This window comes from Bubalus bubalis, chromosome 2, assembly GCF_019923935.1.
Source record: "Bubalus bubalis isolate 160015118507 breed Murrah chromosome 2, NDDB_SH_1, whole genome shotgun sequence".
Classification (NCBI taxonomy): domain Eukaryota; kingdom Metazoa; phylum Chordata; class Mammalia; order Artiodactyla; family Bovidae; genus Bubalus; species Bubalus bubalis.
Window position 1 is genome coordinate 82,132,988 of NC_059158.1, and position 22,084 is coordinate 82,155,071.

The 22,084-nt window shown below is 36.7% G+C and overlaps 1 protein-coding gene across 4 annotated transcripts in view; it reads left to right on the forward strand.

Annotated features, from left to right (window-relative positions):
- SCN9A (sodium voltage-gated channel alpha subunit 9) overlaps positions 1 to 22,084 on the forward strand; it is a 168,395-nt gene that overhangs the window by 79,177 nt on the left and 67,134 nt on the right. For 2 of the 4 annotated variants that reach the window (XM_025275646.3, XM_044934413.2), the window contains exons 4-12: positions 581 to 670; positions 1,240 to 1,368; positions 2,790 to 2,881; positions 3,861 to 4,070; positions 9,902 to 9,965; positions 11,217 to 11,358; positions 15,537 to 15,743; positions 17,343 to 17,630; positions 19,836 to 20,207. In XM_025275646.3, coding sequence (XP_025131431.3) covers positions 581 to 670; positions 1,240 to 1,368; positions 2,790 to 2,881; positions 3,861 to 4,070; positions 9,902 to 9,965; positions 11,217 to 11,358; positions 15,537 to 15,743; positions 17,343 to 17,630; positions 19,836 to 20,207 — 1,594 coding nt within the window. Of the gene's footprint in view, positions 1 to 580; positions 671 to 1,239; positions 1,369 to 2,789; positions 2,882 to 3,014; positions 3,107 to 3,860; positions 4,071 to 9,901; positions 9,966 to 11,216; positions 11,359 to 15,536; positions 15,744 to 17,342; positions 17,631 to 19,835; positions 20,208 to 22,084 lie in introns of all 4 variants that reach the window. The other 2 variants (XM_044934418.2, XM_044934416.2) reach the window with 2 other exon arrangements.

A 22,084-nucleotide genomic window follows, 5' to 3' on the forward strand; every position in this document is an offset into this window, starting at 1 on the left:
AGAATGTAGTTTTTGGCTATTTTATTTAAATATAGAGTTTTCTTTTCTATCTGAAAAGACTCAGGCTTATCAATCTCAATATAATTTGGTGTAGATCTCTGAATAGATTGGGAGTTTGGCAATTTTGGGCTTCCCAGGTGGTGCTAGTGGTAAAGAACTCACCAGCTAATGCAAGAGACATAAGAGATACAGGTTTGATCCCTGGGTCAGGAAGAGCCCCTGGAGGAGGGCATGGCAATCCACTCCAATATTCTTGCCTGGAGAACCCCATGGACAGAGGAGCCTGGTGAGCTACAGTTCATAGGTTTGCAAAGAGTTGGACATGACGGAAGTGACTTAGCATGCATGCATGCGTTCATTATATCATCATCATCATGGCAACTTTAGTATTTTAGGATAAACTGCTTTTATCCATTACTCTTTTGTTCAGAGAGGTTTTTTTTTTTTTTTTTTTTTTTAAGTCTAGAGGCTTTTTTAGAATTATTTTCTAAGGAAAATTGTCAGCATTTCAACAAATGTCGTTATCAGATATTCAAAGTTATCATGTGTTCTTTGATCATATTCCTTGACTCTAAGCTACCGCATTCAGCATGCTTATCATGTGCACTATTCTGACGAACTGCATATTTATGACCATGAGTAATCCTCCAGACTGGACCAAGAATGTAGAGTAAGTGGGTATAAGTACATTTTAATATAGTCTTACTATGGTTGTTATCCTTCCTTTTTCATACCAGGAAGTTATTGCATGTATAAAAATTGTGGTGATTATCTTCCCATGTTCTATAGTTACTTTATTTTCAATTAGTTTTTCTCCTTTATTAACCTGCTAACATTAGAAAAGAATAATACATGTTACAGTCTTTTCTAGAAAAAAAGATCTTACCAGATACCCTGCCTGTTCTTAGACTTGTCATGTATCTCTTGTCCTTGGATGTATTTCAAATAGGAATAATACAGGAATTTTCTAGGCAGATCTCATACCTGTGTTCTTAGTAAATACCTTTACTTTAAAATACCTCTACTTTCTGGGAGTGTTTCTGACGTATACATTTCAAGATTTTCTGGAAAGATCTTAATTGTAATTTATTCTAATAGTTAGAATGGGCCCCTTAATCAGCAGCCATACTCTAATCAGTGTCTTCCTTTGGTTGATCTGAGAAAAATAATTATAAAGGCTTACCTGGTACCATGTTCTTTTCACAATGGATTAATATCACAATGGACTCTTTTACCTAGGTACACTTTTACTGGAATATATACATTTGAGTCACTTGTGAAAATCCTTGCAAGAGGATTCTGTGTAGGAGAATTCACTTTTCTTCGTGACCCATGGAACTGGCTTGATTTCATAGTCATTGTCTTTGCGTAAGTATTTATTTTTTAAAATTCCAAACTCATGAAAATCTCAGACAGCACAGTATCCCAGTGAGAAAGAACTTTGGGATCAGACTTTTTCTGCATATAATAGTTTGATTTAAAAGATACTGCATGGAAACTAATCATCAAAAAATGGTAATAATTTTTCAGAAAGAGCATTTCCCACTCAAACATGTATGTATGATATCATTATAATAGAGGATCTTCCTCTGTGCTCAGCATGTGGAAGGATAGCATATGTGGTGGCAGTTAGAGTCACACTTTTCCCAAGTTCCTATTTAATACCTGGTAAAACCGATAAGAGAAACAGAGAAAACTCAGGCATTTATTATTAGCATGGTGCTCTTTCTATTAATGTATATTATTCAAGAACTAATAAAATATAGAAGCAAATCTTTTCATAAGGACTGTCACTGCATACTGAACCTAACATTAATGCATTGTGTATATATTACATAGGCATCTACAGTTTATTTTCATGGGAAAAATATCACATTAAGATATAATTTTAGCTTATTTATATTGCTGCTCTTTTCCTAACTATATTTGTCAGAACATTTTTTTTTTTTAGAACATTTCTTTAGTTTTAAAATCTCAAACCTAAATGCAATATTTTCCCTCTGTCATTTTGAATTGTAAAGGTAATACGTGTTCATTGGAGGGATTTAGACAATAGAAAGGGTCTTGAGATTTCTAGTCTCCAATTCTGTACACCTGCCCCACCTCTTTGTCCTTCATCCATGACTACTGTAGGTCCACCCACCACCTGCTAAGATAACACTGTGTCAAAGAAGGCTGCATCTTCTCAGGGGTCTCCTTTTTTATTGAGTATAAATTACATGCCATAAACTTTATCTTTTTTTTAAAGTATAAAATTCGGTGTTTTATATTATGTTCATAAAGTTATGCAACAATCACCACCCTCTAACTCCAGAAAATTTTCATTATCCCAGAGAGCAGTCACTTTCCTTCCCTTCTTCCCCCAAGTCCCTGGAAAACACTCATCTATCTTCTGTCTTTGGATTTGCCTAATGTAGACATTTCACATGAGTGGAATCTTAAAATATGTGGCCTTTTGTGGCTGGTTTCTTTTAATTAGCATACAGTTGTTAAGATTTGCTGATGGTGATTTGTAGAACATTATCGATATTACCATAATATTGGTCTAGTCATTGAAGCATTTCATCGTTTATTTAGGCATTTAAGTGTATGAAGCCATTTTAATATTTGCATTTTGCTCACATCAAATGACTCAAATCAAATTAAATTAGTAATGATAGAAGCAAAAGATTTGCAGAACTATAAATTTAAATAAGAAGTTCCAAGCATAGGAAACACCTTGACTAAAGGCACAGGTAAGTATCATAGACTCTATCTAAATTCTGAATAACTCTGATTTAATTCTGCAGGTATTTAACAGAATTTGTAAACCTAGGCAATGTTTCAGCTCTTCGAACTTTCAGAGTGTTGAGAGCTTTGAAAACTATTTCTGTAATCCCAGGTAAGAAGAAACTGGTGCGAAGCATTAGGTCACTCATAACTCCAACTATTTGGGAGTTGTTCTTTGTGTGTGTGTGTGTGTGTGTGTGGGTGTGTGTTGTCACCGTGTTTGTGTATAAACTCCCCTATTTCAGATATGTGACAGAGTTTGTGGACCTGGGCAATGTCTCAGCGTTGAGAACATTCAGAGTTCTCCGAGCTTTGAAAACAATTTCAGTCATTCCAGGTGAGAGTGGGGTTAAACACCAGGGCTGACTTTGATCTTTTGAAGGAAAAAACAATAAAAACTTAATCTTAACATAATTTTAATTAAATTGATCTCATGTCTTTCGTAATTGTTATGAAAAGTCAGCCTTTGAGTTTAATCAATTGCATGAGTCTTAGAGGATGAAGATGGCCATTTGGTTAACATCTCAACTTGAAATTTTTCCTCCTGTTTAACAGTTTATTTTCCATTTTGCTTATCCAGGAATAAAAATTTCAATTTGTTTTACTGCTTTTCTTAGAGTGAAGAAAAGAGATATAAAAATATTAGCATGGGGAGGATTGCATGACACAATGCTTTTTTCTTTCCTCAACAAACCATTTCTTTACTGAAAGCTGTTGCCACTGTATCCTGTAATTCAGCCTCTGTTTTGGTCATTATAAAGAGATGGTTTGTCTGACAGACATTTACTGAACTGACACAAGTTATTTTTTCAAGTGAGTGTGGCTATGATTCGAGCAACCACATTATTCATTTTGACTGGTTATTCTCTGGAAATACTTTAAAGTTTTTAGTCACTTGCTGCAATATACAGAAACAAAATATATAAAACAGCAGATCCCCCTTTTGAGCTGGTAGACGTTTTTTGAACTAGGTTATTTAAGATCATTGATTTGATAAAGTGCATGCACTTCTAGGAAAGCTTGTATTTTGCTTTTGTTTTTCATTTAGAAACTTTATTTCATTTTGAACACCTTTTCTTCACTGTATTCAGGCCTGAAGACCATCGTGGGGGCCCTGATCCAGTCTGTGAAAAAGCTCTCAGATGTCATGATCCTGACTGTGTTCTGTCTGAGCGTGTTTGCCCTGATTGGGCTGCAGCTCTTTATGGGCAACCTGAAGCATAAATGTGTGCAGAGTTCACTTGCAAATAATGAAACAATAGAAAACATATTGAATACTCTAGATGAAGAAGAATATGCAAGTAAGAATACCTCTGTAGTTGCTAATAGGTTGAAATAAGGCTAAGAGCATTTTCTCTTTTGGCAATGAAATGTTGCTTTCATTTTAATTATTTCAAAACCACTCAAATATACAGAGAGTTGCAACAGTGTGAATTTTTATTATGTTGTATTTTCATAAATTTCCCTGGATCTAAGCTTTCTAGCAGCTCTAATATTGAAAACTTGGGATAGTTCCATAATTCTCAATTTCTATAAAATAAAAAGAATAAATTTGGCTGTAGAGAAATTTAGCTATAAATTAATGATATTGACCATTAGATTTCATCATGAACTATATGTTTATATACTGTAGTTTTATTGTATAGTTTATGCTTACATTTTTTATAGTATGATTTATTATATAATAACACAATTACATTTTTATACTTGTATTATTTTTATAACATTATTAATCATGGTATAATGTCAATTATCACATATTAAAATATTTGTCTCAATATACTTCTAAAGATTTGTATAAGCAGAGAAATTTATTCAGCTTTATCCTATTATATTAAGTTCTATCCTCCTATTATAACCAATGATGTGTTTCACAGAGCTTTCTAATGGCTCCCCTCAATCTAGCTAATAGACCATTGAAGTTTAACTCCTCAGAACTTGTTCTGTAGGTATCATTTCAGATGATATGTATACACAGTCCCAGAAGTCTACTTAATTCACAAATATATTTTTGAGTGTATTACAGAAAGCATAAATTGCATGTTTCCTAACAGTTATCTCCTACCACAGTTTCTTGCACCAAAGCTGATTAGTTTGAGTGAGAATGAGGTCTGACAAGATTGTACTTTCTGTCTCACACCTGCAGTGTGTCTGTATGATGTTACCCACAGAACCCATGAAAGTTAATAGATAATTGAATCCAGAGGTAAATGGATATTTAAGTGCCTTAGATAGAAGGGGATCAGGGAGTAAAGGTCAGGAGTTAATTCTCCTTAAATAATAAAGAGTCATATGCATCTTTTTTTTTTTTTAACTCAGTGTGTTTTTCCTACTCACTGAGAAATATAAAGGCAAATAAAATCTAGCTAATATAGGAAAAAACTGTAAATAAAGAAAACTAAAAAAAAAGGAACCTAAAACAAGAAAACTGAAGATTTTCAAAGTAAAATTTTAATGTATTTTTTTTTACTAACAGTATTTGATAAGGAATTTAGCAAATTTTCCTTTCCTTTTTTAATTTTTTTAGCTTCTGATTTTATTAATATGATCCTAAATTGTATATATTTCCCAAAGACTTTATTTCTAATTTATATGCCATAAAAATTTATATATCTTACAGGTAATTGCTGACATTTATATTCTGTTTTATGAATTGGTTTACAGCACTTACTTAAACTTGACTTTATGTACTAGGATCACTATGTCCTTTTTTCAGAATCTTGGTCTCATTCCTGAGTTCATGGTTTGAGTGATTTTTAAAACATTTTTGAATTGCTATAAGCAATTTTTTTTTGAAAGAAGTAGTAAAAGCTCTTAGATTTTGCAGTGTGTCCTCTTGTTGCGTTTACATGTGAGTGAATGACAGCTAAGAGTGAAATTTTATACCATCATCTCCCTCAATTCTGTATATTATTCTTGATTTTAGTCTGAAATATACTTTCACAGCAGAGATTACTGTGTTAAATCTGAGTTTGATGTCCCACCTGTTTGTTGTGTCATAGAAGCCTGGTCTCACTGTAATATTTATTCAAGCATTCGTTTATCATGTCTTTTTATTGAATGCTTCCTCGAGCTAAGCATTGTGCAAGTTTCTGGAGCTGCAGCAATGAGTATGGTAGCCTCAGACCCAGCATCCACAGAGCTTATCCTCTTGGGGGAATAAAAGAATAAAAGGAGGGGAACAGACAAATAACAATATTATAAGTTATAATAAATGCTATGCAAAGAAAGTAAATCTCAGGGGCTGAGATACGAACTAAATGAGAAGCCTTCTCTGAGGAGGTGGCATTTAAGCAGAGATATGAAGGATAAGAAGAAGCCATAACACAGTGTAAGTGTATATGGAGGCTGTTCCTTGAGTTAGAAGGAAGAGCTTGTGGGAAAGCCCTAAGACTGGAAAGAGTATGTATTTACGAATGGGAAAGAAAAAAGAATGGGAAAGCAGCAGTATGGTTAGACTTTAGCAAAAGAGAGGCAGAATGGCAACAGAGAAAGTAAAGGAAAAAGGCAGGGGTCGTTTCATGAAGGATATTTTAGCCAAGGAAAGGAGTTTTGATTTTATTTTAAATGCAGTGGTTTTAATCACTTTTGCCATATGGAGAGCTCACTGCTCAAGAATGGACGGTAGACTGAAATATTGAAGACCGTAGGATGTTGTTTCTGTCATCCAAACAGGAAAACATTGTGACTTCATCTTGAGAGAAGTCAGAAAATGAAAAAGGTATGTTCAAGATGACCTATATAACTCATGGATGGATTAAAGAGGAGAGGAGGGCTTGGGGATCTCATCTAGGTTTCTGGCCACAGTATCTGGATAGGTGGCAATGGGAAATGAGGGAAGAGTGGGCAGGTTTATAGGAGAAAGTCACTATTACCCAATTAAAATTGAGAAGTCACTGGGATATCCAAATGGAGAAAGACAGTAGACAATTGGAAATTTAAGAATAGAGACCAGAGGAACTGCCTAGTTTGGAGATAAATACTTTGAAGTATTCATCAAAAGGAAAAGCTATGTACACACCTACCCACATTCTTCTGAAAAACCCTGATGTTTATAAGTAGGTAGAGAATGGGCAATCTGGTTTTTAAAACAAATTTGGTGGCTAGAAGCTGCTAATCTCCACAACCCTAATGTCTGAAGGCAGGTAGAGAGGAGTACCTCAAAGAAGACATAGAGAAAGAGTGGCCAGTAAAGCAAGAAGCAAAGATATAAGTAAGGATGCCAAGAGAAGAAAGTAGATTGAGAAAAAGGGAAAGCTTGTGTTGAATGATGCTGCAAGATCAAGGATTAAGGTTAAGGTCAAGGATGGTGAGGATGGAGAAATGTACATTAGCTTAAACAACATGGGAATCATTAGTCACTTTCATGCAGAAATTTTAGTGAAGTGGTAGGAGTACAGGGGTGGCCTAAGGTGGTGACAGGGGTGAATAAGATAGCAGAAAGAAGAGAAGACAGTATGTGTAGACAGTTCTTCCAAGACATTTGTCTATAAGGGAATCAGAATAACAGGGACAGTGGCTGGCGTTTTTTTTTTTAAGGTGGATTTTGATAGAGATATTTTTCTAGCGCTAAAGAGGAATGAGTAGTAAAATATGGATTAATAATTCAGTAGCGTAGGGAGAGGCAAGTCCTTGAGAAAGTGGAAGAGTGAAGGGGAGAGACATCTCCACCATTGAAGCAGGAGGAAAGATGGAGGAGCAGGCTGCAGTGTTCATCAGAAAAGGATTAAGTCAAGCCCAGGAGTTTTTATTTCCACAGAAAAGTGTGAGATGTATCATTGGCTAGGAGTAACAGAAGAGGAATTCTTCTCTTCGTCTTACATTCTCCCATTACATGTTAACCTTAAATTCTCTCGAGGCTAATTATCTTAATACTTTACTGTTTACTTGTTTAGGAATTATTTTCAAGTGTTCCACCAGACCAGCGTGAGCTTTCCCATTGCTTTACCTTTCATCATTCATGCGCTGAATTGAATAGTTAGCCCTGCGGCATGCCTATACAGGCAGCTGTAGAGCCCACTTTTATAAAGCAACTCCTCAGTGATTGGCCAATATGAATCAATTTTACCTTAAAGGATGACTCTAAAGTAATCTTTCCATAATAAAAAAAATCTCAGAGATTTATGGATAAAAAGTTAAATGATAACCTCCTCCATCCTCATTCTGCCATGCCCACCCTCCCTGAGGCACAGGATTTTTGTTTTGTTTTGTTTTAAAGCACAGTGTGAGAATTTTCTCCCAAAACTAAGAGGCTTTATTGCTTTGTGTCTTCTAAGATTTGTGGCTTCTGCATAATGCCAAACGGTGACGTGTAAGTCGGTCAGTCTTACCTGAAGTTATTTAATAAGAGCTGCTGCTCTTTGGGTATTTATATAGAAAGTGTGGGGCACTGTGTTAAGTGTTTTACATGCAATATCATATTAGTACTATTCAACAGCTCTTTGAAGTAGGTGTTCCTATCCACATTTTACAAATGCAGTAGCCAAATCATAAAGTGGTAAAACAATTCACTAACATACAAAAGGGTGGAAGCGGTATTCAAATTTAAGTATATCTGACTTCAGAGTCTTTGTTCTACTGTTGCTCCAGAGGCTGCTACAAATGATATCTTTAATTTTTTTTTTTGACTTGAGTCAAATAGGAAGTTGAGCCCCTATTAAAATGTTTTTTTTATCCTTTATACCTTTACTATGTACTTTTGGATCAGCCCTCTGTATTAAGAATAAGTTGTTACAGTGAATAAAGGAAGAGTTATGAGTTCCTTTACACCTGAAAATGGGCACCAAGGGTACCATAAGAAGGGAAAATGTGCATTTATTTCAGTTCCATGTCCTCAACATTCCAGAACTTAGTAAGTCGTAAGTAGATATTGATTAGTGAGTAAACAATGAGAGAATTTCAGAAAATACATTTCCTTTGCTTGTGGTTTTGCCTTGCCGGTTCTTCCTCTTCTGGAATCCTTGGAGCTCTTTCCCTTCTCTTCTCCTGCCCTCCACTCCCCTCCCTTACTCCACTTCCTCTCTGAGTTCACTCATCAGATCCCCTTGGCCTGACTGTAGTCGATACTTTCACTGACCTTAAGACGTATCCATCCACTTACTCACTTGACAAATATAATTAAATACCTAGTAATCATTTCAAACAAAGAACAGCTAAAACAGAGATCCTGGTTTTCCTTCAGGCCATTTCTTTGCCTCAATCTTCCTTATCCCAGGTAACTGGCACCGCTCTGACCAGTTGACACATCCCCGTGTCCCCTCTCTTCCTCACATCCCACACACATTCCTAAAGGTAGAATAGATACCTTTATTCTACCCCCTTCTCTCCATATCCATGGCTACTCTCTGGAGCCCTGTCACCTCTCACTGTAGTTTCTTAGCTTGTATCTCTGCCTCCACACTTGCCCTCCTATTGTCCAGAGCCCACAAAGCAGCCACAGCAACATTGTCTTGTATCTCTACTTCCTACTTCTATTGCTTCCTATCATACTTAAAATCCAAACTCCTTTCCATGTCATGCAAAGCCTTGCCACATGGCCCCTGCCTATCTCTGCCACCACAATACCCCCAACTCACTACACTGTAGCTGGGCTGACCATTTTGCTGTTTTGTCCCATATACCAATTTCATTTCCACCTTAGGGTTTTATTCTGCTCTTTACCCTGTCAAGATGTCTCTTCATCAGGATCTTTGAGTAGCTGGCTTCTCTGTAGCATTTAGGTCCCAGTTTAAATGTCATCTCTTTAGAAAAGACTTCCCGGGCCACATTTTGTCACACTTTCTTAATATATTTTTATAGGGCATCTTCCCCTATGTGAAAATCCCTTGTATATTTATTTATATACTTGTTAAGCGTTCTTTGCCATCCCTAGCCTCCACCCTTACCTGAGCATAAAGCTTCATAAAACTGATGATCTTATTTATCTTGTTTGTCATTATATTCACTGTCTGGCCCATAATAGGTTATCAAAATTTTTTGAGTGAGAATTTATAAGAATGCAATAAATAAATGAATGCCTATCGCCGGGCCTGAATGTATTTGTAAATATATCTGTTTTAGTTAACTTACCTGCTCAGCCACTCTGAAAGCTTACACTTCATAATGTGATGTTGTCCAATTTCTTCCTAAACAGAATATTTTTATTACTTGGAGGGATCCAAAGATGCTCTCCTTTGTGGTTTCAGCAGTGATTCAGGGTATGTAATATTTGTTTCAATTTTAGTCTAAAGACTGAAAAAAAAGAAAAAGCAAGTTCAATCAGTTTGCTAAGAAGGACCTTTGATTCTATGTTATTTTCTTATATTTCATGACATTACTTGACACATTCTGTCCCACGGTGAGTCCAGACTTTAAAACGATCATGGTTAATGCATACTTTTGAAAGCAAGATGTAGGTATGCTTGGATTAAAACAAGATACCAGTCATATATATCTTAAGGAAGTAGAAAAAAAGTTACTTCCAAAAAACCCAACCAAGAGTTGTTTGGATAGTTTCTAGCCTTTCTTGTTTCCAGAAAGAAGAGTGATAAAATCAACTTTTCTTTCCATCCCTAAATTCTACTCATTCTCCCATCGAGTACAGTTCATGGGTGACAGAATGCAGTGACAGTTTGGCCACTCTAAACAAAAGGGCCCCATGGACTTGGGTAAAGCTATTTTAAGGTGTCATATTTATGTAAGTACCTGCTGTTTCTCCCATACACCAACTTTATTTCTGCTGTAGGGCCTTTGTTCTTGCACTCTCCCTGCCCAGAGATCCCTTGACCAGACTCTGTGTACACAGGGAACATAAAAATAAACAAGATAAAGTTGCTGCTCCCAAAGACACATCAAAACACCTTTTATCTGTCATTGTGGATACCAATCTACCAACTTTAAAAAGACAAATAGTCTAATTATAAATCTCTATGAACTTATACAATTGCTATCTGTTGACTGTTGTTGATTCTAGTTCACCTCAAGAATAATTTGGGGAAACAGTTTTATTAGAGACCTGTATATTAATATCAATCTTTGTGAATATAAGAATTTTTATATGATATCTAGTGAAAGTTTTCAAGTTTTGATGATTGTTGATGATACTAATAGCAGCTACCATTTATCAAATGTTTTTTATGTACAGGAAGTAGGTTAGGTCATTTGCATACATTATCTTTTTTAAACTTAAAAACAATTTTAACCTTTGGAAGTATGTATTATTATCCTGTCTCATGGAAAGAAGAAACTGGGGCCTTGCAGAATTTAAGTAATTTGACAAAGTCAGCAACTAGTACAAAGTAGGGATGGGGTTGAAACCCACTTCTTCCTGACTTCAAAAAGTGTGTTCTTAAAAATTATTCAATATTGTCCCCCTGAAAAGGAAATCTTGAGTTTTTGACTTCTCTGTAAGACTCTTCAGCTTGCATCCTGAAGGTCCTCTGACTTGTGATATTCTTTCTCACATGTAGTCAGTGTCCAGAAGGGTACACCTGTAAGAAGATTGGCAGAAATCCTGACTATGGCTACACGAGCTTCGATACTTTCAGCTGGGCCTTCTTAGCCTTGTTTCGGCTAATGACCCAGGATTACTGGGAAAACCTTTACCAACAGGTGAGTGCCAAGAGAAGCATTCATTGTATTCACTGCACAAAAAAACTGATGTATGTGCTAACCAGCTTTATGTATGAGATATTTTATTCAAATTAGAATGGAGAAAACTCTATTGTATTAGTCCTGTGTGTTCTATTTCTAGTATTATTTGAATGGATCATTCTTATATCATAAATTATTTTCTTATCTTTTCCGGGCTTTTTGATCTCCAGATCTCTTTCCCTCTTTGTGAATGTAGCATCCCATGGGGTCCTAGGTAAATAGCAAGAAATATCCTATAACATTTTCTCATAGCACTGCTATACACTCTATGCTTTACACACATGCCTCCCTGCTTACAGTGCTCTAAATACCAGGCTCTCCTGTGCTCACCATGCTTTGTCTTTTAACTACCTTGGACACTTGTTCTGGACTCAGTAGTATCTCCCCCAAATTCATATGTTGAAGTCCTAACTCCCAGTACCTTAGAATGGCTATGTTTAGAGTTATGGCCCTTAAAGAGGTAACTAAGTTAAAATGAAGGGCTTTCCAGGTAGCTCATTGGTAAAGAATCCACCTGCCAATGTAGGAGATGTGGGTTCAATCCCTGTGTCAGGAAGAACCCCTGGAGCAGGAAATGGTAACTCACTCTAGTATGCTTGTCTGGAGAATCCCATGGATAGAGGAGCCTGGCAGGCTGCAGTCCATGGGGATGCAAAGAGTCAGACATGACTAAGCAACTGAGCACAATTTAAAATGAGGCCATTTGGGTAGGTTCTAAACTAATCTCATGTTCTTATAAGAAGGAAACATTAGGACATGAGTGAGAGACACCACACACACACACACACACACATACAGAAAATGCCAAGTGAGGACTTGGAAGGTGCCCTCAGGAAAAACCAAACCTGCCAACACTTTGATCTTGAATTTTCATCATCTAGGACTATGAGAAAATACACTTCTGTTGTGTAAGCTACCCAATTTATAGGATTTTGTTATGGCAGCCTGAGCAAACTAGAATAGGAATGGAAGACTCAATTCATGACTCTAAGTTTTCCTCTCCTAACTCAACTGCAGGTTTCATCATCCATCTCTTGTAGTGGAATTCTTCATTCATGTGGCCATCTCCTCCAACTTACATGTCGTTTCTGGGGACTGTGGGCTCTATCTTTTCACCTATATGTTATCAGTACCCAACCTCAAGAGAAAGGAGACCAAAAATGATTATTTTGTATTATAAAAAATAGGTTCGTGACATTGTACAGGAGACAGGGATCAAGACCATCCCCATGGAAAAGAAATGCAAAAAAGCAAAATGGCTGTCTGGGGAGGCCTTACAAATAGCTGTGAAAAGAAGAGAAGTGAAAAGCAAAGGAGAAAACGAAAGATATAAACATCTGAATGCAGAGTTCCAAAGAATAGCAAGAAGAGATAAGAAAGCCTTCTTCAGCGATCAATGCAAAGAAATAGAGGAAAACAACAGAATGGGAAAGACTAGAGATCTCTTCAAGAAAATCAGAGATACCAAAGGAACATTTCATGCAAAGATGGTCTCGATAAAGGACAGAAATGGTATAGACCTAAAAGAAGCAGAAGATATTAAGGAGAGATGGCAAGAATACACAGAAGAACTGTGCAAAAAAGATCTTCACGACCCAGATAATCACGATGGTGTGATCACTGGCCTAGAGCCAGACATCCTGGAATGTGAAGTCAAGTGGGCCTTAGAAAGCATCACTACGAATAAAGCTAGTGGAGGTGATGGAATTCCAGATGAGCTGTTCCGAATCCTGAAAGATGATGCTGTGAAAGTGCTGCACTCAATATGCCAGCACATTTGGAAAACTCAGCAGTGGCCACAGGACTGGAAAAGGTCAATTTTCATTCCAATCCCAAAGAAAGGCAATGCCAAAGAATGCTCAAACTACCGCACAATTGCACTCATCTCACATGCTAGTAAAGTAATGCTCAAAATTCTCCAAGCCAGGCTTCAGCAATATGTGAACTGTGAACGTCCTGATGTTCAAGCTGGTTTTAGAAAAGGCAGAGGAACCAGAGATCAAATTGTCAATATCCGCTGGATCATCGAAAAAGCAAGATATTCCAGAAAAGCATCTATTTCTGCTTTTTTGACTGTGCCAAAGCCTTTGACTGTGTGGATCACAAGAAACTGTGGTAAAATTCTGAAAGAGATGGGAATACCAGACCACCTGATCTGCCTCTTGAGAAATTTGTATGCAGGTCAGGAAACAGTTAGAACTGGACATGGAACAACAGACTGGTTCCAAATAGGAAAAGGAGTTCATCAAGGCTGTATATTGTCACCCTGTTTATTTAACTTATATGCAGAGTACATCATGAGAAAAACTGGACTGGAAGAAACACAAGCTTGAATCAAGATTGCTGGGAGAAATATCAATAACCTCAGATATGCAGATGACACCACCCTTATGGCAGAAAGTGAAGAGGAACTAAAGAGCCTCTTGATGAAAGTGAAAGTGGAGAGTGAGAAAGTAGGCTTAAAGCTCAACATTCAGAAAACGAAGATCATGGCATCCGGTCCCATCGCTTCATGGGAAATAGATGGGGAAACAGTGGAAACAGTGTCAGACTTTATTTTTCTGGGCTCCAAAATCACTACAGATGGTGACTGCAGCCATGAAATTAAAAGACGCTTACTCCTTGGAAGGAAAGTTATGACCAACCTAGATAGCATATTGAAAAGCAGAGACATTACTTTGCCAACAAATGTTCGTCTAGTCAAGGCTATGGTTTTTCCTGTGGTCATGTATGGATGTGAGAGTTGGACTGTAAAGAAGGCTGAGCACCGAAGAATTGATGCTTTTCAACTGTGGTGTTGGAAAAGACTCTTGAGATTCCCTTGGACTGCAAGGGGATCCAATCAGTCCATTCTGAAGGAGATCAGCCCTGGGATTTCTTTGGAAGGAATGATGCTAAAGCTGAAACTCAAGTACTTTGGCTACCTCATGCAAAGAGTTGACTCATTGGAAAAGCTTCTGATGCTGGGAGGGATTGGGGACAAGAGGAGAAGGGGATGACAGAGGATTAGGTGGCTGGATGGCATCACTGGCTTGATGGACGTGAGTCTGAGTGAACTCCGGGAGTTGGTGATGGACAGGGAGGCCTGGAGTGCTGCAATTCATGGGGTCGCAAAGAGTCGGACACGACTGAGTGACTGATCTGATCTGATCTTTCTCAGATTGCCACAGGTTCTTCTTTTAGCCTGTTTTGTCTGTTTCATTTATGAGAATATTATAAATGAATATAGAAATTATATGGAAATCTAACTTTACAGGAAAAAATATGAAATATACAAATGACTGTTTAAGGATGCAAAAAGATACTCACCTTTACTGCAAATTAAGACTAGAGTGACATATAACTTTTCATCTCTTGGAATGACAAAGATCAAAAAGTTGATCAAAAGGAAGATACTGTCTGATTAAGCTATGGGGAGGCAGATTTTCTCACACATTTCTGTGAACCACTGGAGAGGCTAACATGGGAGTTTCTATGAAAATTAAAATGAATATGCCTGTTGACTTAAGAATTCCACTACTAAGAATTTATCCAAAAGAAGAATTCAGTAACAACTGATACTGATAGAAAAAGGAACTGAGTTTTTAGAGAAAGGATAAAGAGACTTATTTTTCAGTTAATATCTGTTGGTACAATTTAATTTTTTAACATGTATTACATTTAAAAATGTTTAGTGTTAATTAAAAATATGTAAAAGTTGAATACATAAGTTCATTTAATAAGGCTATTTACCTTGTGGTAACATAAACATTAATATTTAATATATCAGAATGTGATACTATAGAAATTATCTAGTCCTATAATTTGAAAATGAGTAAAAACAGCTAGTTTTTGAGTAATTTTCAGACTAGGGGAGAAAAAAATTCAGAGTTATTATTAAGCTTATCATAGTCTAGAACCATATTTAATTTTGATACAGGCTTAATACATTGCTATAACTTTTGTCTTGGAAAAGTGTGTGTTTTAATACTGATTGTTTTCCATTAAGATACAATTTTATTCCTTTATTTTTTGATAGCATGAGACTATACAGAACTGCTCGATTTACCATGCCTTAATATGCCATTCAAATTGAAATGATTTACCAAAAAAAAACCCTTTGTGTTATTAAAATAATGATTTCCTTTTTTGCCTAGACCCTGCGTGCTGCTGGGAAAACCTACATGATCTTCTTTGTTGTGGTGATTTTCCTGGGATCCTTTTATCTAATAAACTTGATCTTGGCTGTTGTTGCCATGGCCTATGAAGAACAGAACCAGGCAAACATTGAAGAAGCGAGGCAGAAAGAGTTAGAATTTCAGCAGATGCTGGATCGACTTAAAAAAGAGCAAGAGGAAGCGGAGGTATTTTTATTTGGTTTAAAATTCTTCCTAGAAGTGAACACGCAAAGGGGAACAACAGAACCCCTGTAATCTCTGTCCGACCTTTCCCAGGGAGATTTTCTCTCCTGGATTCTTTCATATAAACTGAATTTTCATTCTGGTGTGGTCAAAGGAAGCAATTCTGTATTGAGTTAGAGTTGACATCTGCTTCATTCTACCTTCCCCCTTAATCAGCTCACTTCAGCATGGAGAATGTTCTAAGCTCTTTTTCCTAAGCCTGTTCCCCATGATTCCTCAGTGTGTATGGTATTAAGCAAAGTCCCGAAACATTTATGATGTTATTTCCCCACACTAACAGTTGTACACATGTCCTTAGGGAAAATTATGTTGATATTAGAGTTAACAAATACACTGTGGAATAGAAAGCAAATGGGCATCAGTTTTGGTTAAAGTTGCAAAAATTTTAAGGTAATGTGAGATGTTGAAAAAATCATACTTATGATTGTGGCCACTTTAGGTTAAGTCACAAATTTTTGTGGATTTTTCCTTACTCCTCCCTCCAAAGGGGTACGTCAGTGGAAAAGTTTGAGGAAGTTTGTACTAAGAGAACCAAAATTTCAAGTATTTTACATAAGTTGATGGTGTGACCTAGTAAAATCTCTTCAAGAAATCTAACCTATTGGGAGGAAGGTAGTAATCTGTAATGCAGAGAAGCTTTTAGGCAGAAAGATGTTCAGTGTAATATTTTAATATTAAAAATCAGAAAGCATTTAAATTTCCAAAAATTAGAAAGTGGCTAAGAGGATTATAATATTTTTGTGTCTTGAAATATTACTCAGCCATAAGATGATGTGTTTTAAGAATATTATGACAGGAAAAGGTGTTAATATAATAATATATTAAGTCATAGAATACAAAATTGAATGTAAGATATACATTAAAAATATATGAAGACTGAAAGACGTGTTAACGCCAGTTATTCCTGGGATGTAGGATTGTGAGTAATTCTTGCTTTTTATTCACAATATCTTTAATTTCAAATTTTGTAAGGGTTGGAAGGTTTTACAAGGGTTTTTAATAATAAAACCTTAATTTTTATAAAAGGGTTAACACTAGGCTATTGCAGGAATTTCCTGGGTAATCCCTAAAAGTGTCTTTTATTTTCTTGATATATTATTCTGTAATAATTAATATTATTTTAAAATAATTCTTTCTTCATTTAACTATAGAAGTGTGTGAATCTATTGATAATATTGAATTATACTGTATACCTGAACAACTTATACAAATGAATTATCTTATCACATGGTTGATATGAGTTTTATGTCCCAGAATTATCTACAGTTAAAACTTCTACATATACTATTTAAAATTGCTTTATTATAAGTATAGTAATAGTATATAATTGTTTAATTATGAAACACAGTATGGCTTTATTAACAATGCAGGAGAAGTGATAAACATATATTTTATAAGCTCTCTAGTCATGATGCAAAGGAAACATTACTTCCCGTATGAGGGACGTGATTATGTGCACAGTATAATTAAATTTGTGGTAAAGAGGTACATTTTGCAGTTCTTGGAATTGACTCACTGTGTGTGTATTCTCTGGTTCAACAGGCAATAGCATTAGCGGCAGCTGAATACACCAGCATTGGGAGAAGCAGAATAATGGGTCTCTCTGAGAGTTCTTCTGAAACATCCAAACTGAGCTCTAAAAGTGCTAAAGAAAGAAGAAACAGGAGAAAGAAAAAGAACCAAAAGAAACTCTCCAGCGGGGAAGAAAAGGGAGACAATGAGAAACTGTCCAAATCGGAATCCGATGAGAGCATCAGGAGAAAAAGTTTCCACCTTGGTGTTGAAGGTCATAGGCGAGCACGTGAAAAAAGATTGTCTACCCCTAACCAGGTACCACTGACACCCTCACATGTGTATTGCCAGAGGTGGGATCACAGAGTTCTATCTGAGGGAAGCGCACTCAGGAGAAGAGTGAGTGACTTCATTAGTATGTTTTTAGGTAAAAACCTATTGATGACTGGGCATTTATGGAAAGAACATAGAGATATATAGTCTTCCATTTAAGTCTGACCATTTTGAAGGAGCTTATAGTTTTAGAATTGTCATATCTTCTCCAATATAAATATCCAAAACACATGTTCATGAGAACCAGTGTAGAAATGAAGAAATAATTTACAGCATCAGTTACCTTTTCTTGTTTTTATTTAGTCTTCATTTTACAGTGCCTCATTGGTTAAAAACTAACCTTAGATTAGTTTTTTCTTTTTTCACCAGTGTAGGTACACCAGACTACTGTAGGTACACCAGACTACGGTAGGTAGTCACCACATGACTGCAAGTAGTCACCACTTTAGGGACCACCGGAATAGCAGTCACCCAAACCTTACTGCCTCTACCCCAGAAGGTTCCAGTCTCTAACATCTAGTCCCTCCCATAGTCTCATTTCTCCTTGTGTGGAATTTCTCTTTCCTTTTTTTTTTTCCACTGACACCTCTGTATTTCAGATCTTCCTGCCTTCAAACCTCCAGGAGCAAGAATTCCTATTCTTCTTTACACTTCCCTGGTTTCCACTGCACAGTCCCTTCAAATAATTTTTCTAAAACAAAGTAGTTTTTCTGCTCAACTTAAAACATAAAAAGCAGACAAAAATTATGTTGAATAGCCACTGACTACAGAACAAGCCCCACATCTTGTCAATGCCCTGGCTTTGATCTAGTCCCACTCTTGTCAGCCTGCATGGAGCCTCGGTCCGCCACCACTGTGACTCGCCCCTCCATGCCCTATGTTCTCATGGCATTTGACTTGGTGCACATGGTTTCCTCTTCCTTGTTTTCCTCCTGGCATGGGGCCACCCATTCGTTGCCCCTTAGCTCAGGGGCCACCCATCCACAGAGTCCTCTGTTCGCTCTGCTCCTCCCAATCTGCTCTTCAGTTACCCACTTAGAATTACTCTCCTTTTCATCTATGTCATTAAAATTTCTAGCTTCTGCTGCTTAACTCTGTAGGACCCTACCAGATATACACAAAAGTGAAAGAATCCCTTCCTTCAAAGATTTCATAATCTAGTTGGGGAGATAGAACTTGAAAGTAATATTGGTTAAAAAAAAAAAAAAAGCAAAACAAAACTATAAGTAGAGCAGTTCAAGCTTGTTTTAAGGTAAAGATGTTACTATATGCATTTCCCATTATTCTCAATGCCTATCACATTGTCCTTAACATAGTAAGCACTAATGTTTATTGAATTAGATACACCCAAGGAATATGCAGTTTGATTTATACACATAGTTTATCTTGGACACAAGTCATATAAATGTGACCTGATTTCACCTCTTTAGTATTGGACAGCTTCTTTTCCATGTTCTAATATTATTATGGGGTCTTCCCTGGTGGTTCAGTGGTAAAGAATCCACCTGCCAATGCAGGAGACACAGGTTCAATCTCTGGGTGGGGAAGACCCCTTGGAGAAGGAAATGACAACCCACTCCACTGTTCTTGCCTGGGAAATCTCACAGACAGGGTAGCCTGACGGGCTACAGTCCACGGTTTCGCAAAAGAGTCAAACATGACTGAGTGACTAAACAACAACAACAACAGAAATTTTTAAGATTTTGTAAATCCATTGGTATTAGAAAGTCTTTCTTAACAGACCTTAACTGAGCCCTCAGTGTGCAGGGTAGAGTTGCAAGCAATGGAATGCAAAGATGCATAGTGTGGTCTTAGCCTCAAGAAAGTTAAGGAATGTAGGGGTTGATGTATGAACAGCTCGGTAACAGCTATTAGTATCAAATTCTTTTTTAAGTAATTATTTATAGCAACATGAATGGTACAGAATGAGTGGAGATAACTTGAGGCCAGAAGTATAAAGAGTGATACAGTAGCAGATAACGCACTTGGTCCTGAAAAGATGAACTTTTCCAGTCTCCTCATTCCTCATTTAAAAGAATTTGTCATTTTGCTGAATTTCTTTGTTTTTAAATATGTTTCTTTTAAACCCAGTACAGAGCCCTCTGCCCTCAGGTCAGTGGTCTTCATAGGAGTTCTAGGAAATGCACGTCTGCTTCAGCAGATACACATCACCTTTTATTTTTCCTGCAGTCACCACTCAGCATTCGTGGCTCCTTGTTTTCTGCAAGGCGGAGCAGCAGAACAAGTCTTTTCAGCTTCAAAGGTCGAGGAAGAGATATTGGATCTGAGACTGAATTTGCTGACGATGAGCACAGCATCTTTGGTGACAACGAGAGCAGAAGGGGCTCCCTGTTTGTGCCCCACAGACCTCGGGAGCGGCGCAGCAGTAACATCAGCCAAGCCAGTAGGTCTCCCCCAGTGCTGCCAGTGAATGGGAAGATGCACAGCGCTGTCGACTGCAATGGCGTGGTCTCCTTGGTGGATGGACCCTCTGCCCTCATGCTACCCAATGGACAGCTCCTGCCAGAGGTGATAATAGATAAGGCAACTTCTGATGACAGCGTAAGGACGTTTTAAATAGCTCAGGCATGGTTCGGCCCTTATTCTTGCATCCATCACTCTCCCTGCTGGAGGGGCCTTCTCTCTGGTCCTCTGAATGGCTCTGAATCTTGCAATACTTTTTATGCTAGAAACACACCTTTAACTGATTAATGTAATCCTTATACTATTGTTGTAGGTATCCAATTCCAAGATATTTAAACTCCCATTTTTGAAAAATGGTACCTATCTACTGATATTATACTTGATTATCAATCATCCCCTTAGAAAACAATTTATGTATCAGCATAAAATGCATTGATAATGCTAACATTATTAGTTGATAATAGGTTACATGTCTGTAAGGAGATTTTGGTTATTTGCCACCTACTGCTATTTTTTCAAGTCACTACTTTATATATACCTTGCTCCAAGGGATCTTATTTGAGTTCTTAATAATTAATAATAGTAATAATAATAGCAGACACATTAGTATTTATAGCAGCCCTAGGAGGTGATATATTACTATCCCTTTTATACACCTGGGGAAACTGAGTCACGGGGAAATGAAACAATTTGTGCAAAGTCACTCAGCCAATAAATTGTAGCCCTGAAATTCAAAAAGAGGCCTTCTGTTTCAGAGCTTATGCTTTTAACCACCACACTTTCTCTCCAGGATGTGGTAAACTTCTTAGGAATAGTTTAGAGTAACTATGATTTTCCCCCACACATAAATGAAACACACTTTTATCATTAAAAGAAATACCAAAACTCTTCCATCTGAAATCTGTGAATAAAAACATAATATCCAAAATACATACATAAATGCAAACATATACATATAAGACAAAAATAAAACACCTTTCCAAAACAACAGTTTCAAGAGATTGGGAGTCATTGAGTGGTATGAGAAAAGGGTGTGATGAAGCCTGAAAGTGAGATCTTTCTGGTTTTGGAGTTTCTTGGTTACGTGTTAAGGTCACTCACCATGTTCCATTGTGTTGCTTGATATCGGAAAGGCTTTGACTAACCTAACAAGCTCTGAACTCGTGCCACCTATTTATAAATCATATTTGCAGACAATGAAGTATTTTAAGTGAGAATGAAGTTCCATCAAAGCCATGGCCACGCATGTATTTTCGTTTGAAATGCATGCATGTGCTTTTAGGTCATATGTGACCTCTGCTTGCATGATACAGCTTCAGCCCTCTGTCAAGGTGTTTTTCTTATCAAACAAGCATGTTAAATTTCCATAGAATCACATCTTTGTTGTGTTTTGCTTTTCAATAATGTGTATTACCTATAAAAGATTATATAACGTTTATCAGATTTAGAGATTATTTCCTATTTTTAAATGAAATGTTTCACTTAATACTTAGTTTTACCACAGAAAAATCATTATCACTCTTAATTCTAAGACTAAAACTAAAGAGCTGGAGTAATTAGTGGATACTTTATAATTCAATAGAAATAAATGCAAAACATAATAGCATGAAATAATGTACAGTTTAGATGAAAAAATTGCATGAGAAATAATATAACCTTGACACCTGAGACATGTCTACATGGAGAAAAAAATGCTTTAATCAACACAGCTATTTGTTTGACTTGGCAGAAAAAGAAATCTCTGCTTCCAGAAAGTCAGTAAATTAGAGAGTATATCAGCTAAAACATGGTTGTAGAGAGATCTCTGTAAGAAGCCACCTGCAGATGTATGTGTATGTGTCCTGTGCATGTATGGACATGCATACATATATACACACATACATGTATTTATGCCTGTTTGTCTACATTTTAATATACAAGCATATATAACTGTATCTAAACAACTATACTTTACAACTCTAAATCTGTATATCTATATATATGTTTGTAGAATGGTGTGTGTGTGTATACACATA